The following is a 16,736-nucleotide window of genomic DNA, read 5'->3' as shown; positions in this document are numbered from 1 at the left end:
CTTCCTCCTAAAGGAATGTTAGAGGACACATAGGTGCCTTTGAGTTTTTATCACCTGCCCCACACAGGTGAGCCTCAAATCAATGCTCTGAAGAGTCCAGAGCATTTTTTGCTACAGCAGGAAGTGGGCACCTTGCTACACTGAAAATCTCAGCCCAAGAAGACAGGTGGGGAAGATCCAATCCAAGTCTGCAGCCCCTAGCCCTAGGACTGCATTTGAGCTGGATTTCCTCTCCTGGAGCACTTTCCTAATGCATGAAGCAGTTCACACTGCCCAGTCCCTGCAGCACGGGGAGAAAGGCACTGCACAAAAATGGACCTTGACTGTTGGTACCTTGCAGCATTGCCTTGGGAAGCTCTTCCCCTTTGAGGTTTATCACCATTGCCTGACTCCATCTCCAACTCCAGCCCTCTCTTTGGAGGCCTTGGCCAGCCACCACTCTGCCTTGAACAGACTGTATCTCTGAGTCAGTGTTTGCCTGCAAGACCTTCATGGCACGCTAGAAGCAGCCAGGCAACAAAGCAAGAGCCAAGCCCCACACCAAGGAACACCAAGCAGGTCTCTTCCTTCCTCAGTCCCATTTCCAGGGTCCCTAAACCTCAATGCAGTAGTCTTTTCCCATGGTCCAAGCTTCCATCTTGCCCCATCTCATCTGCTTGTGCAGTGTTACATGGCAAAAGAGCACTTTCGGATCAATATTTGGGTTTTTTTATTAAAATATTGTTATACCAAGTGGAATGCTACAGCAATCTCGGTATAGGGCGGCATAACGAAACAGCCAGGTTTACGTTTAAATACTTAAGATAACTTAAAATGCACAAACAAGAACTCATTGTCTTTGGCAGAAAAAAAAAGTTCACAGCACGAAAAAATACTTAAAAAGAAATACCAATATTAATACAAAATATATTAAGTTGCTTTTTTCCTCTTTCATATTTTTTTTTGTTTGTTTTCCACTTTGTAAACAATGCACAAGAACCGAACGCATTTTTTACGTGTCTGGGAGAGAAAATAAAAAATGCAGTTGTCCAGCAAATGCATAGATGTTTAAAGAAAGAAAAAAAAAACATATGAAGGCCAAGGCTGGAAAGTATCCGAGTTCAGAGGACTGAGAAACTCTCACTAAAATCAAAGTTGGCTACTGCCAGAAGCCAGCTGCCAGTAGATGAGGGAGGTACGAGGATTCCCAGTGAGACGGGACTAGGCTTAGCTTGGTGCAGATCCAGAAAAGGGCAACACATCCCACCCCAGCAAAATCAGACATGCTTCTTTCACTTCAAGAGCATTTCACCTCCATTTTCAATTAGATTTCTCCTCCATCTTTTTATCTTTTTTTTTTTTTTTTTTTTTTTTTTGCATAACCATTATCCCATTCTCTCCCTTTACAAAGAAAAACCTGTCAATTGAAACATACCTAGGACTCTTCTGAAAGCTTCTTCCCAGATCCCTCTCCCTCCTGCTGCTGCTCTAGAAAACCAGAGGTACGATGCTGGCAAATAAAGATTTTCAACTCCTGTCCCTGGGACTGCTCAACTTGGCCCCATGGATTTGGATGGAGCTTAGTTGATGGAGACTGACTGCAGATCTCTCATGGCTCTGCCCCTGCAAAGAGCAGCTCAGAAGCAGAGATGTATCCATACTCACACAGAGATATTTGGCTCATGGCTACTATTCAAACGGAGGGGAAATTCCAGTCAGAGGAACCATGGAAAAGCACCCTGAAGGAAATATTTCAAGGGACACTGAAGGCAGAGATCTAGAGACAGGATCTAGGCTGGAGAACATAAAGGATTTGACAAGGGAGAGAGAAGGAAAGATATGCCATGATCAGCAAAGGAGGAGGGAGGAAGGGAAAGAAACTGAAATGATAAATACTTTTGCTTCTGTTCTACAAAACACAGATGTATTTACAGGGGGATTATGTCTCCTGGGCTGCAAGCCCTCGTCACTGTACAGCTTCCACACACAAACACCTCCAGGGTCTTGAGCGCTCCAGAGCGCCCCTTGTCCTGTGCAGCGCCAGTCTCTCTGGCAGGAGGGGAGGCATGTGCATGCACAGGGTGACAACAGGATGCCAAGTAGTGACTCTGGCCATCCCAGTAGCAAGCCTGGCTCCCCAAACCTGGAGGAACAAATCTGTAGTGTCGGGGCTGCTGGGGCCATCCATCAAAACCAGTCAGCCCAAAACAGATGCTGCTGTCCTCCAGGTCACAGCTTGGAAGTAGAGGACAGCTCTGTAACCTCTTTGCTTTGGCTGGCTCTGTGTCCTTGACCACGGGACCATGGAGCGGGCCTTCCCTGGCTGCACAGCACTGTTTTCTTGCAGGAGAGCATGGGCAGGGAACAAACACAACTCTGACCACAGCAGAACATGTGGAGGGTTGGAGGCATGGCCTAGTCCCCCACCCCGCAGACTGTGGCATACTCCTTGCAAACCCTTCTTCTCTCAAACTCTGCCATCCAAGAATTTGCTGCAAGGGAGAACAAGTCCTGGCCACGCAACTGGAAACCGAAGGGCTTCTCTGACCATACAACAAAACGTGAGGTTGGAGAGGATGACACATCTGCCCTGGGTGACCAGAACTGCCCATTCTTAAATCAAGATCTCCACCATATCAGACAGGTCAAGGGCTCTGGCAGCAGCCAAGCTCTCTGCAAAGAAAAAAGGTGAAATCGTGAGAGCCCTGGAGGAGTACAGAGCTCCATAGAAAAGTGACATGTGAATTGGAGAACTCAAATGAGTCATTTTTAGTTGGGCTCTTTAAAATGCCTTAAAGTCAATGATGATTTTCTAAATCCCACTGATGTTTTCCCACAGCTGTCTGTCCCAGAGGCCTAAGCCCATGTGCTGGAGCTCAGGCCTCCAGCTTTGGGCTGGCTTCTGCTTGCTTGCACTATCCAGGCTGCGAAAGGAGAGACCCTGGCCCCTCTCTCACCTGGCCAGAAGGCTAAAGGAGGTCAAAGACTGGTTGTGACCCTGTGATTTTCTTTCTAGATGGTACATTGGAGAGCATGTTAGCCAAGCAGGAGAGCTTTGGCATGGATTTATAGCCTCAGATTGAAGCTGCAAGTGACAGCAGAGGAAAATCCAGGCTTACTCTCCTCCCTCACGTCTTTTCCTCCCCACTTTTCCATGCTTCTTCTCAACCAGTGACTCCACTCTGCCCCTCCAGTGCCACCAGCATCACACACTGCCGTATACCCTCCATTAGTCACAGCCATGGGAGGCCAAGCCCTGGCAGCTGGCAGAGAAGAACCAGTTCCTTGCTCATAGCTCAGCTATGCAAGGCGTTTAGAGCGGAGTGGGTTTCCTCTGTGCCTAGCCTAACAGGGGCCCTGCCAGTCACTTTGGGCCCTGTCACATAGCCCCTCATTGGTCACACTAGGGATGGCAGAAAGAAGCCAGCAGGACTTACCCAGGGAGCTGGCTGTGCACTCAGGCCCCTCACCCTGGCTGCTGCTCTCAGCCAGGCTGTCTGTCTGTGTGCTGCCATCCTTGCTACCATGCTTGAAGTGAAAGGGCAGGTGGCCAGAGCTGGGTAGTGATGCTGGTTCTTCTGCTGGGGCTTTGCCTGCTAGAGGAAGACAGAGGAGATACTCTTAGAGCTTAGGTGTTCAGCTCTTCCATGAGGCCCTTGTGTCTTGTGATGGGTCCCCAGGATCTACAGTCACACAGCTTAGTGAACACATCCCACATCCACCAGGAAACACCCCAAATTTCTTGAGTGCCAGAGTTACTTCCAATAACACAGAGGGCAAGTGGAACTTCAGGCAACTCTTTACTGCAAAGCAGAGGCAAGGAGCATGCAGAAACCTCCATTTACCTGCACTTCCTCGGGAGGTACTCTCTGCCAGCCGATCGCTTGGGCTAGCTCCCTGCCAGCTCTGGGTCCCAGAGGCTGGAAAGATGGACGGTACAGACTTGGCTGGCCGCAGGGAGCCTTGGAGAGCTTTGCTGGGGTCCTTCCGTGAGCGCTGCTGCAATACTTTGATGACAGCATCCTTCTCCAGTATTTGGGCATGCAGAGCTTTTAACCTGGAGAGGTCAAGAGGTAGAAGTTGAGAGAGAGACAGGGTGGGGGGGGGGGACAGGGGTTTTGCTACAGGACTTTACTGGGGTAAAGAGGGAAGGATGATAAAGCCTCCACTGGAGAAAGCCTTATCAGGCCCAGCTGACCTGGCTGCTGTTGAGCCATGGAGAAGCCACACTGGAGACAATCAGTGATGGTGCTACCCACCCAGATCAAAGAGCAGCTTCTTGGAAAACATGCCACATGAGGTAGCACTACCTGTTCTCCATCTCCTGGTGCTTGTGGTTGGCCAAGAGGAGGTCCTCGTTGAAGCTGCTGTTGGGAGAGTGCCGCGGGGAGTGGCTGATGAGCGTCGTATCCCGCTGGGCAGCCGCAGTGGCTGCAGCGTCCATGGCAAACTGCCGCATGGTACATTCCTCGAGGTACTTCTGCTCCCATTTGGTCATGTCGGCCTCCAGGGCAAGGATCTTCTCCTCCTTCTCCCTCAGCTGCTCAGAGAGCGTGTGAGCACTCAGCTCTGAGGGTCCTCCACCTGGGGTGCCTGCCTGCCTCTGCATCAGCAAAGAAAATTCCCAGAGAGGGTGAGATGGTTCCAGGAGGAGATGCTGCCTGGCACCCAATGCCCCAGCCTCTCTGGCACCCAACGTGCAGCATCACCAGGGGACCCCTCACCTGCTGAGCCCGCAGCATCTTCAGCTCCTGCTCCAGGCGTGTGCGGAGCCGCAGCTCCAGCTGTTCCCGCTTCTCGCAGGCAGCCTGGAGCTGGCCCAGCGCTGCCTGCAGCCTCTCCACCTTCTCCACATATGCACGCTTCTTCCGGAGTTCAGCCTCAGCCTTTGCCGCCCGGGCCTGGGCGCTGCCCAGCGCCTGCTCCAACAGCTCTGCCCGTCGCCGCTGGTCCTCGTTAGCACTGCGCAGCAGGGAGACTTCCCGCTCCAGCTTTTCCTTCTCCTGCTGGTGCTCATAGTCTGCAAAAGGCACCCATTGTGTTAACCAAGCAATCCAGGCCAGACCCCAGCGCAGAGTTCTCCTGGGTTCCTGCCCAGGAAAGCCTAAGGCTGATGAAGGACAGAAGCTCTGAAAATCCCCTCCCCACTGCATTGAATTGCAAGGCAAGCTCATTGTAGGAGCTGAGAGCTAAGGTCAAAAGCTATCAAGCTGCATCTCTGCTTTCTTTGTTATCCTGGACTGATGTTTTTGGGTGCACAGGGTAAGACTAGTGGTTAGAGCAGGCCAGTGGCTATCACACCTATGTCCCACTCTGGGAAGCTGTGTTGCTTGGCTGGGCCTTGCTTTTCCTGTCTGTAGCATACTGACAGGCAGCTCTCTGTGAAGAATGGTGGAAGCTGGTACAACAGAGCAGGGCATGCAAGGTAGCTGTTACTCAGCAGCAAGCTCCTACTGCTCCTCCACTATTCATGGGAGCAGTGCCCTGAGTTTCCAAGGCATTTTGCTCTCAAAAAGAGGCTGTGCCTATAGGCCAGTCTGCCTGCTCAATATGGCCATCTCTCCCCCAGCAGACAAGCCAGGTCAGGACCAGGTGGCTTCCTAGGAGCATGGAAACACACAACAGAAATAGCCTCAGTTTGGCATATTTGAATCTAACCTTTGACTCAGGCCTTGTGCATGTGAGGGGGAAAAGCTGTCCTGACTGCATCTAGCCACCTTAGGGAAGGAAATGCAATTCCTTGCAGATAACACTAACACTGGGCCTTTCCACTGAAAAACGTGCCCAAGCTGGCCTCCAAACTGAATCAACAGTGGCTAGATGGGAACAGACATGAGAGACTGTCAGACATGTTCCCAGCCTTTGGCAGAAACAAGGAGAAAGATTTAGATGTATTTTTCCTTTAAAAGCCCGACTCCATGTTGTCACAAGGTGTAAGGAAAAGGAATAACATGAGGGCTGGGCTGAAGAAGGGAGGGAGTGTGGACTTTGTGCTGGAAGAGCCAGAGCAGTGGCTGGAATGTGGAGAATGCAGGTCACACTGCCGGGCTGGGATTAATGGCTCGCATCCAGTGCCAAGAACAGCTTAATTCTCCCTGGGGAATGGCAAAAGCTTCCACCCGAGATCCGCCTCCTCCTCAAGCTTAAAGGGACTGTACCTTGCCCCACCACTACAGGAATAGGCCTGCTTACTCTTATCTGCCTCAAAGAAATGCAGCAGGAACGCACCATGGGGCACATAAGATGGGGAGCAAAGCAGAGATGAGCAGGCAACTCCATCCTAACACTTTACTGACGTTGAGTGGTCATCAGGGGACTTACTTTGTGCAAGGAGTTTCGCCACTGTGCCTTGATTATTCTCCTGGTTTTCCTGGGTCTTACTGGCCAGCTGTTTGTTTGCAGATTCCAACCGTTCTGGTTCAAATGCAATTAAAACCAATTACATTTAAATATAATTTCAGTTGAATTAATTGGGAGCAGCTTGGTTCCCAGTGAAAATACCTAGCCTAATAAAACTAGCTCAAAACAGAAATGTTGGGGAAATGCCAAAGGATAGAAAGCACTCACTGGGGCAGAGGAGCAGAGAAGTGTCACCAACTAGATGAAGGTGTCAAACTTTCCTGACTGAGGGCTCGCATGGAGGAGAGGGACAGAGGTGACCTGGCCATACGCTCCCAATGCTCTCACTGGGCAAGGACTGAGCTCCCAAAGAAGGGCAGGCATTTGCTGGGCATGTAGATGGAGCTACACCACCCCCATCCAGATCATAGTGCAATTATAATCATCCTCACTCACTATAAATAGTGGAGTTGAGAGATGCTTCCCCTGCCCGGCACTACCCATAACTCCTCACCTTTCAGGTCTCGGTTGAAGTCCTGGAGCCGACGCATCTCCCCATCTCTCTTGTTCCTCATGGCTTTCTCCAATGCTTCCCTCTTGGAAGAGGCCTTCATGAGGTTTTCATAATCCTCTGAAATGCGCTGAATCTCTGTTTCCAGCTGAGGGAGGAGGAAATGATAGATGGAGGTTAGATATTCTTGGAATGAGGAAAAGAAAGGAAGATGTTGGCTAAAGATCATCCAGCTTTCTCAACTTGACCTGAGCTGCCAAAGGAGCATTGCAAATCCACAGGGCCCCAGAGGTCAGTAATCTTGTCTTTCACCTCCACTAACTTGAACTCACATCCCACACCAGAAACCAGCCTCTTGCTCACACAAGGGACAGGGAGCTTTGCAAGTCACAATAAAAATGCAGGGCAACACAAACCCCGTGTGTGTGAGGGAAACCTGCCTGCACTTGCCTGGCCCAAGCTTTGCCCATAATTATTACATGCATGTCAATAAAACACCTCCAAACCCTTTCCCTTCACCTTATGAAAACCTGAGCTGGCATAGCCATCTCCAGATTGTTTCATAGCTTCTAAAACTCATTCATCTTCCCTTGCTCTTCCATTTGGTGCCTGCCTTTTATTTTAAACCACAACAGAGTGCTTGGAGAATTGGAGCCTGGTTTGAGCCAGTATCTGTTCCATCCCTGCTCCATCAACCCCAGGGAAGCCACTCCAAAGCTAGCTCTAGCTGGAATGCTTGCCTGCCTGTGGTGGCTCTTGGTGGTACAGAGATAGGTCAGAGAGGCTTGCCAGAAGAATCCCAGGACCCAACTCTGTGGTGGGGCTGGAAGGAAACATGAGCTTTCTGCATAGAGAGCCACAGGTTGTCATTCCAGCAGGGTGCCCCTGGCCTGACCCACAAGGCTGTGCTTGTCCAGGGCGCGCACCAACACTTCTCAAGCCAGACCAGCTCAACCGGTATGGGTGCATTTTTGCCAAAATAACTGCACTTATCCAAGGGGCTCCCAACAGCGGGGATCACAGCACTCCATGCCCTAACTGGGGCTGCTAGAAGCTCCTGCCACAGTCCGACCTTAGCAACACACTACTGACGATGAGAGAAAATTCAAATCTTCCTGCCTTTAACCTTACAGTCTTGGGGGGGAGTCTTCTCCCTCACTGTGCCTGAGTCCATCACGCATGTCCCTCTATCATACTGTAGCCACGCTCTCCTCCACACTCCTGACTAGTGGGCTTCAGCTCTCCTGTGCCACCGTACAGCCCCCAGGGCCGGCACATGCTCCGGCCTCCATGGCACAGCCTCTCTCCTTGCCAGGAGGCCTCCAATGGCCCATTTGTTCTGTGCAATCGGCAGAGAACAGGCCTCCCCTTGTGTGCATCTGCACAAAAGACTTTCTGTGGCAGCCGGGTGCAGACCCAGGGCGGGAGGGACAGGCAGAGAGAGAGGGCCCAACTGTTACCAGAGCCAGAGAATAGGCTCTTTTTCCCCCCGAACTTAACAGTAGCTCAGCTGAGGACCTGTTGTGCACTGTTGAATCACAGCTGTTTAGAGGGATGGGGGGGGAACAGTCACTGGAAAGAGGGGGAAGAAATTAAAAAACTAAAGGGGGTGAATTTTCGCAACAGCTGTTTGATCCTCCTCCAGACAAGAAGCAAGCAAGCAAGCCTTTCTAAAATCCAGAGGCAAAGCCAGGGCCTCATCTTAGGCAGGTATGGTCCTCAGCAGAGCAAGGCTGCTCTTAGTGCAGGTCAGGGGAAGGAGCCCGCTCTAACCCAGCGAGGCCTCGAGGCCCACATAAAGGCTCCTGTGATGGGCAAGGCAACCCTGATCTACCCAGGGCTTGCAGCAAGTTGGGCGTGAGGTTGTGCAGCCCCATTTGCCTCCTCTGAGAGGGATGAGCCTCGACAGGAAAGCCCCAGGTGAAAAGCAGAATGTCCCTGGCCCTGCCGAATCTGTGAAATGCCCATGCCCAGCAAGTCTGACATACAACATATGTGCCTCAATTCAGGGAGATTCCCTGCGGGGAATGTCCCTTCAAGGATACCAGCTTTTCTAGGGAGCTGCTTGTTCAGCATTAGCAGAAAGCAATGGCACTCTTGCACTGCGCCTATCTTTATCAATGACTGCCAGCCAGGCCAGGTTACTGCAGCCTGCTCTCCAACGTGAAAATGCCTTCACCTCCTCTGAGAGGCTGCCCAGACGAAAGGTAAGGTGCAACACAAATGTGCAGCACCCAGTGCTCCCACCCACCAGGCACTCCAAGCCAGCCCGCGGACTCTGCACTGAGCTCCTGCACCGGCAAACAGCCCCCACCACTGCTACCTCTGCTCATTTACCTTCTGGATCCGGCTCGCTTTCTCAGCATAGCCCTCCAGCTCCTGCCGTAGCTTATCACTTTCCCTCCGGAGCTTCTCATTCTCCCGCAGCAGCTTTTCATTGTCTCTCAGTACAGTCTCCACCTGAGCCAAGCGGGTGCTGGCAGAGGCCGCCTGGGCTGTCATCAAGGCCTCCATCCCGGCTGGGGTGAGTGAGCCTAGTGGGCTGTGACATAGGGGACTCTGCTGTGGCAGGAAAGCTTGCGGGACGTGAGTCTGCATCACCCTGAAGGAGAGGAAGAAGTAGGATGCTCAGAGGCCTTGCAGGGCTGAAGCACGTTGGTCAGCTCCACCAAACCACGGCTGGCCACAAAGCCAGGGGAGCCCGCCAGCCATCTCGCTGCTCTTTGGAGCCCATTACAAACCCACAGACCTCTAAAGGACCCATGTTTTCAGCCTCAAGCTGACCCATGTGGAAGAGCAAAGCAACAGGGAGCTTCAGCAATTCCTGTAGGCTACACTATGTCTTGCCAGGGTGGCAGACCCTGGTCTGGGCTTGCACAACTGAGGACAAAACAGGTGCTGGGACCCTTCAGGTCATACCTGGGTCATCTGAAAGGAGGAGGAAAGTTCTTTGAGGTTTCTAACATGTTTTTCAGACAGACCTGGGAAGCACTTGCTTTGTAAAGGCAGATCTCAGAAGCCCAGCACTGCACCTTGCCCTAACGCCTCCAAATGTAAAGCAAATCTACTCCTGCAGTAATACCTTTTGCAGGGACCTCTTGAACTACAGGTGCCCAGAGCATTTCTGAAACTGGAATTAGGCTATGTATGCTGGAAACCTACAGCACCATCACTATTTTTTGTCATTCTCTGGGCAGACAAAGCAAGGGTGTAGGCTCCTGAGACGGCTCTTTACTAAAAGAGCTCACTAAAACACTATTAATATGTCCTTTTTATATCTTGAATGTGGTGAGCAGGGCTGTCCTGGCTTCCCCACCACCCTCCACACCACATCCTGCACTGGAGCAACTGCTCCAAGTTCCTTGACATCCCAGCAGCAGCCTGGAATCCCCAGAATGCTGCACGTCTGCTCTGCTGGAGCTGGCACGGCACAAGACCCCAGCCGGGCTCCACCAACGGCTGGCCACCAGGGGCTTGCATTCCTGCAGGATGATATAGGAGCAAGAAAGAATAAATACATCTTCCTTGCAGCTCCCCTTCCACTCTTTGTTCCCCTGGAAAGAGAACATTTCCTGCTAGAGATGCTATCGTTTTCTGTCCAGCTAGGTCAGTGAGGCAAAAACTGTGGTGCGTGTTTCCACCTTCCCCCAGTGTGGCAGCAACCTGCAACTCTTCTCCTTCCCTCATTTGGTGCAGTAAAAGCAAGCAACTCCAAATGCCAGGTGAAGACCTGATGCTCTATGCTTTCCAGAGCTGCCCTAGCACAGGCCCTTCACACGGGCCTGTTAGAGAGAACTTGAGGCTGGCAGAGCTGGGCTTTGCCAGCAGTATCAAGCTGCTAAAAGAAAGGAAAACTCTCCAGTGCTTCTCATCTGCTCCACTAACAACACTCACCAGCCCACAACTCCATCCAGCAGAAAAAGAGGTCTTCATCAACTTTCCTAGAGCTCCCCTGTGGCATGGTGAGTAAGTCAAACCAGTGCTAATCTGTTTCCCTTGGACAGCACGCCAGCTCCCTTTGTGCTAGGGTTATTTGCTCTGTTATCAGCCCACAGACCTCCCCCCCAGTTTGGGACCACAGGACAGGTTTCCATGAAGTGGCGAGTGCATTTTCCTTCCACCCTGGCCCATGTCTGTTCCAAATTTAGCCATTCCCTGGTCTGGTTCCAGCTCCTAAATTAACCCAAAATTCCATCCAGAGCATTAGGAGGGGGAAGGCTCTGTGGAAGCAGTTGAATTTTCATTGCCACCTGGAAAAATTGACCTCTAGTTTGGCTACACATTGAGAAGTGTGGCCTTGGTGCTTAAATGCGGGGATGAGAGGACTAGTGTGGTCAGCAGGTACAGATGGTGCCCCACAGGTGAGCAACAGTGGCACACATGGCTCCCAGAGCCCCCACAAATCCTGGTGCAGGGGCCTTAAGCCAATCCAAATCCAGCACTATGAGAGTGAGAAGTTCAGCAGTGGTGCTGAGATTGTCCCATGCCCCATGTGCCTGATTGGCTCAGCCTTCTCCTGCAGGGAGTAGTGAGCCACAGAGCACCCATAGCTCCCATCGCTTTCTGAGGTACACAGACCGTGCCCTGCTCTGGGAGCACAACTTGTGGCTAACCACCCTAGCCTTGGATCTTTGCGTTCCACAGACCTCAGCTTATCCACATGCTAGGGGCACCAGAATAGACAGGTCTGGCCTGGGAGTCACCTCACGAGCACGCTGCACCCCCAGAAGAGCATATCACGTGTGCCAGGGGCTGTAGGTTACCTGACATCGGGATGCTGAAATGCAGGACCTTCCTGAGAGCAGGGTCTGGGATCTGCCAGGTAAGCGATGGAAGCATCCTGGGAAGGGAGGATGTAGGGGTACTCTGGAGGAGGTCCCCGTGGCTCTGTCCCCTCAGAGTGCTGGCCTCTGAGGGCAGAGAGCTGGTAGTGCCTGGAAAGCTGGGGGTAGCTGTGGGAAGAGCTCATGTGGTTCTGTGCCTTGGCTCCATTCCTCTCCAGAGACATCTGCATGAGGCGTTCGCTAAGTGACCTCACATGGCCGTGCTTCAGGTCCTTCAACGAGTCGTCCGGGCGCCTGCCACTGCTCTCGGCCCTGCGTTGCCCGCTTTCACCGTGAGCGCCCTGAGAGTTTCCCCCAGGCTGCTGCCCACCCCGCTGCGAGGCATAGTACTGGGAGTGAGCCTTGGCCTCCTCGTATGTCGGAAGCTCCTCGCCCTTGTGCTGGGGCTGGTAAAGCCGATACAGGCTGTTTTCCAAGTAGACATGGTCGGAGTGATGCTCCTGGCCCTGGGGTTCCTGCCGTGTGGACTGCTGCACCATTTGACTTTCTTCTTGGGTAAGACTTTCGAGAGACGAGCGGGGACTGCCAGTGCCACCCCCTCCACGCAGGGCTTGCTGCTGGATAGCCAGCAGCGTGCGGTTCTCAGTGAGGTTTCCATATCTCAGCTGCTCCTGGATGAGACGGTGCAGAACCGTCCCAGTTGAATCCTCTGCTGTCCTCATGTCTGCCTGCTCAGTCAGCAACCTCCACTTCGACCAGAAAAAGATGTCCCCAGATCTAGCAGCAACCGGCCACACTGAGGTATCTGCAAGAGGAGAGAACGGACATCAGGAACTGGCCCAGGCAGGAAAGAGCAAAAGTTTCTTAATGCACGCTCTCCAAGGGGTTGTTTTCCAGGAATCCTGCTTGGGCGCACTGGCAGGCGTCCATTTACAGGGTGCGCTGGCCGAGCGGAAGCCCTCAGCACCAGCCTGAGAGCAGGCAGAGCCTCCACAGAGCCCAAGGGCTGAGCACCGGCGCTCTCATCACAGCCGCCGGCCGGCTCCGGGGGGTGGGAGGGTGGAGGAGCTCGTGCTTTTAGCGGGAGGGCCCCGCTCCCTCCAGCACCGAGGGGCCGGGGCTGCCGGCGGCCCCCGCCGGGGCAGAGCAGAGCGGGCAGGGGGCGGCGCGCAGCGGGATCCCCGACGGGGCGGCCGGCACTTACCGCAGCATCGCGGGGAGCGGCGCGGCGATGGTGCTGCCCAGGGAGCGCGGCCGACGGCACTGCGCGCCGCGCCGGCAGCCAGGGGCCGGGCCGGGCGCAGCTATGCCAGGAATGCGGGGCCGGGCCCGCCTCGCCCCGCCCGCCCGCCCGCCGCGGGGCCGCGGCCGCCGGCAGGGGGAGCCCGGCGCGGCCCCGCGCGGTGCGGGGAAACTGAGGCACGGCTAAGGCCGCGCGGCAGCAGCCTGCAGCCCGCTGGCGCGGGGAGTGTGCCAGCAGGACGCCTGCCAACAGCCGGGAGATGGCGGTGGCACCGCGGGCCGTGCCCAGCTGGCCAGGCCCTGGGCGAGTGTGCACAGGCTGGAGGGGATGGGATGGAGCCGTGCACGCGCCAGCGCGGCACTGGCGAGGCGTGAGAGCAGGGCTCGGGGGGGGGGGGGGGCAGATGCAGGGGGCAGGCTGCTCGCTGCGTGCATGTGAGCAGCTTGCAGCTGCCGGGGGCACACGCTCAGCGCTGGGTGAGGGGGGGAGGAGCTGCAAGGCTCTGCCCGCCAGCTGTCCAGGAGAATAAAACTTCTTGTTTAATCAAAGCTCCGAGAGACGCTCCATTGTCTCTCACACCAAATGAGCCTGATAAAAAACAGCCTTCCCCATCTGCTTCGCCTTCATGCTCCCCTCCCACCGCTGCCTTCCCTTCCTCACCGCCCCCCTCGGATAGGTGATGTCAACTCTCAGTGAGCACAAGGAGTGCAGATGCTTGGGGCCTTCCCAAGGCTGCTGCTGCAGGCATCGCTTTCCCTGTTCTCAGGGGAGGAAAAAGGGAAGGGGGTGCCAGGGTGAGGCAGTGGGGTGCAGCGTGGGACTCTTGCTGCTTAAACTGCTGCAGTGGGTGTCCACACATGGAAAGGAGATGGGAGGACAGGGAGAGATGGAGGAGAGACAGGATGAGCAACGAAGGGATGAGCAGCACACAGCAAGGCTTTCACTTCTGGCCCTTTTGCTGCTCTGAGGCTGTAAGTTTGCAGGGAGGTGGAAGCAAATAGCAGAGAGGTGTCCCTGGCACCCTGCCCTGCGTGGGACCCTTCCCTGTCCACGGCAGGCAGGTCAGGAGGTCTCCAGAGACAAGGACACTCAAAGGGTGCCTGATCCGTAACAGGGCTGGGAAACTCCAGTGCTTACTGCAGACCTACATCTCTTTGTATGCTGCAGCCCCAGCACAGTGCTGTGGGCCCCAGGAAGAGCACAGCCTCTGCTCTGTGGTTGTGCTGGCCTCCTTGCCCAGCCTCCTGCCTTGGAGAGAGGTGGTGGGAGCTCACTCTTCCTTGCAGCAGCTGCCAGGACACTTACAAGGACCTGGCTTTTGCTGTGCTGGTGGCAGGCTGGTGGCACTGGGCTTGGCCTTGGTTTCTAGCAAGTTGTGCCCGGCACAGAGCCAAGGGGCTGGCTGGACCCCCACGCTGGGCAGCTCAGGGAGAAGCCAGGCTGGTGAGGCCCAGTGGGCAAAGAGAGGTACCTCTCCCGGCCCCTTCCCCAGCTTTACATTGACTTGGTAATTTCTGGAATGCAGCGATTTCCTTTCCCCTTCCCCACACAATGTGAAGGGGGACCAAGAGGCTGCAATTTGCTCACCTCGGGTCAAAGATTAACTCCCTCCTCTCCCCTCTACGTGGCCCCTGCTGCATATTTCTTCCCCCTCTACCCCTGTTATCTCAACAAGGGGGATGGAGGGAGCCATTCCTTCCCATCAGGAGACTACACTAATTTTCCTCCTGTGCTGATGCTGGGAGGGAGCTGCAACCTTGCACACCACAGGAGGGCCAAGAAGCTCCTGGCCTGAGCCATACTCTGCCAGGGCGCTGGGCTCCCCCTCCCTGGCAGCACTGAGACTATGTAAGCAGTGTTTTGGGAGGAGCTGAAATCAGGGGTGCCTGGAAGGAGAGAGCCCATGGGAGTTGTCTTGAGAAAAGTCAGGTCACCCCTGCTGCAGCAGAGACTCCGTGGGAGTACAGGGATGGCAGCCAGGCCGGTGGTCCTCTGGCTACAACCCACCATGGGTGAGTGTCCCAGTGTACAGGGGCTCTCCAGACAGGTACCACCACTGTAGACAGCTTGCAGGATCGGTGCAACCTGCCTGGAGTCACGGGGGGGAATTTACTGAGAGCAGTTTGTGTCCGGGAAGCACAGCAAGGGGAGAGGTAGGGCTCTTGCAGCTGGATGGGGATTAACCAGGAAAACAACACTGGCTGCTGCAATACCTCAGAGACTCAGTTTGTATTTGGGGAAATAGGGAAAACCCGTAACCACAGACAAGTCCGTTCTCAAAACAAGTATGTGAGTGATACAAGGACGTGCTGAATAAGACACTGACCAACAGAAGAGAAATGCAAGTCCCATCTAGTGCCTTTCCCTAGCACCCTGAACACCAACTGAAAACCTGAAGGTGCTCAAGTTACGGCCCAAAGGCTAACCCCATAGGGAGTGAGGTGCTTGGCTGGGCATGTATCCTGCAACACCTTCCTCCAAGACCTGTCTCAAGGCATGAGCTGGCCAGGAGCCCTGTGGCTGTTTTTGCAGGGCATGGGAAAGGGTTTGCCAGTGGATGCATCCTGGGAAGCAGCCTTAGAGAAGACCACTCATGCTTCTGTCAGCCTCATTCTCCCGGCTTAAAGGCCTCCTGGCACCACATTGTTAGGGGGAGTCAGGCAAGACAAAGTAACTACACTGATTAAAGGGTCCATTGGTTGCTCTCAGTTGCTTTATTTTGCTTCTTTGAAGTAGAAACAGGAGGTTGTTGTGAGTAGTGTCAATATAGTCTCTTCAGAGCCAAAACCATCAGGGCAACTGGAGAGAGTCTGAAGTGAGCCAGAAGTGCCAAGAAAGAACTGGCACATCCCCTGATGCCCCAAGACCCAAACAACTCGCTGCATAGTGTTTGCTGTTCCTGCCACTAACCATCAGCCTCCAGTCACCACATCATGAGTTAGGACACCAAAATGATGAGACGTGAGTTCAATCTTCAAGACATTTGCTGGTTATTCTCATGCGGGGATTAGCTGCAGCTACCTTGCAAGTACCTCAGCCTTTGTGTCCCAGCCTGCAGCAGGAAGCAGCATCCTGGTCTCTGGCCTTTCTCCCAATCTTAAGGGCTGCATGAAGGAGAGGTCAGCTCCTTCTTGTCTCGTAGCAGCTTTCCCGCACCACACACATGTGCCCAGCAGCCGCTGAGATGCATCACTCGCTGCTGCTGTCTGCAGAGCTCAAAGACAGCAGATGGTCAGGGGGCTGGCGGGGAGGGGGGAGGCAGAGGGGCAGGTGCAGGGAAAATTGCTAATTAGATACGGGACATTAAGCTCCCATTCTTGAGAGAGGGAATTCAGCACCTTCCAAACTCAGAACAAAGCCCCTCAGCCTCAGCCAGGCTTGGGCGTTTAACTGGAGACTCCTTGGTGAGCCCTGTTGCTGCTCCAGGCTGCCATTCCTAGCCCCGAGAAAGTTTTGTCCCTGTGGAGAAAGGAGGGGGCTCAGGGCAGAGAAGGGAGGAGAAGCTGCTCAGGAGAAATTTCTTTGCTCACAGAGTTGCAGGACCAAGCCAAAGCCCCTTTGGCCTCTGTTTCACAAGCAGGTGGGGAGCAGCATCCTTAAAAGAGTCGATGGCGATTGCGCTCAGGAGAGTGACAGATGCATCCCCAGGACACTGCCAGGCAAGGCAGCATATGTCTGAAAATCAGTCAGCTTGCCCCAGCGAGCTCATCAACGAGCCTTTTGCAAGGTCCTAATAGAGCTAGAGTGGCTGGGATGTGTTTTGCCCTAACCTGGGTCAGGCCTGCAGGGCCCTTCATGGTACCTTCCCTGTTTGGGCTACCCTTCCCAGGTAGGTCTGTGGGGGAGGCCCTCTGTCAGCTGTGGCATTTCTGTTTCCAGC

At 54.1% G+C, this 16,736-nt stretch overlaps 1 protein-coding gene across 3 annotated transcripts; it reads right to left on the bottom strand.

Annotated features, from left to right (window-relative positions):
- Window positions 1–692: 692 nt before the first annotated feature.
- AMOTL2 (angiomotin like 2) lies at window positions 693–12,900 on the bottom strand. 3 transcript variants are annotated; one of them, XM_062582920.1, is made up of 10 exons: window positions 12,818–12,900; window positions 11,593–12,418; window positions 9,167–9,431; window positions 6,833–6,977; window positions 6,301–6,393; window positions 4,704–4,999; window positions 4,290–4,582; window positions 3,825–4,036; window positions 3,417–3,575; window positions 693–2,652 (listed from the first exon to the last, which is right to left on the bottom strand). In XM_062582920.1, the coding sequence occupies exons 2-10, from the start codon at window positions 12,333–12,335 to the stop codon at window positions 2,594–2,596; spliced, it is 2,265 nt and encodes a 754-aa protein (XP_062438904.1). In that variant the 5' UTR covers window positions 12,336–12,418; window positions 12,818–12,900; the 3' UTR covers window positions 693–2,593. The 3 variants fall into 3 exon arrangements, with proteins under 3 accessions (XP_062438904.1, XP_062438906.1, XP_062438907.1); XM_062582922.1 differs by having other exon boundaries at window positions 3,417–3,572; XM_062582923.1 differs by lacking the exon at window positions 6,301–6,393.
- Window positions 12,901–16,736: the final 3,836 nt, after the last annotated feature.

Source organism: Rhea pennata, chromosome 9, assembly GCF_028389875.1.
Source record: "Rhea pennata isolate bPtePen1 chromosome 9, bPtePen1.pri, whole genome shotgun sequence".
NCBI classification, from domain to species: Eukaryota; Metazoa; Chordata; class Aves; order Rheiformes; family Rheidae; genus Rhea; species Rhea pennata.
Note: the sequence above shows the minus strand (reverse complement) of the source record. Positions and strands in the feature narration are given on the sequence as shown.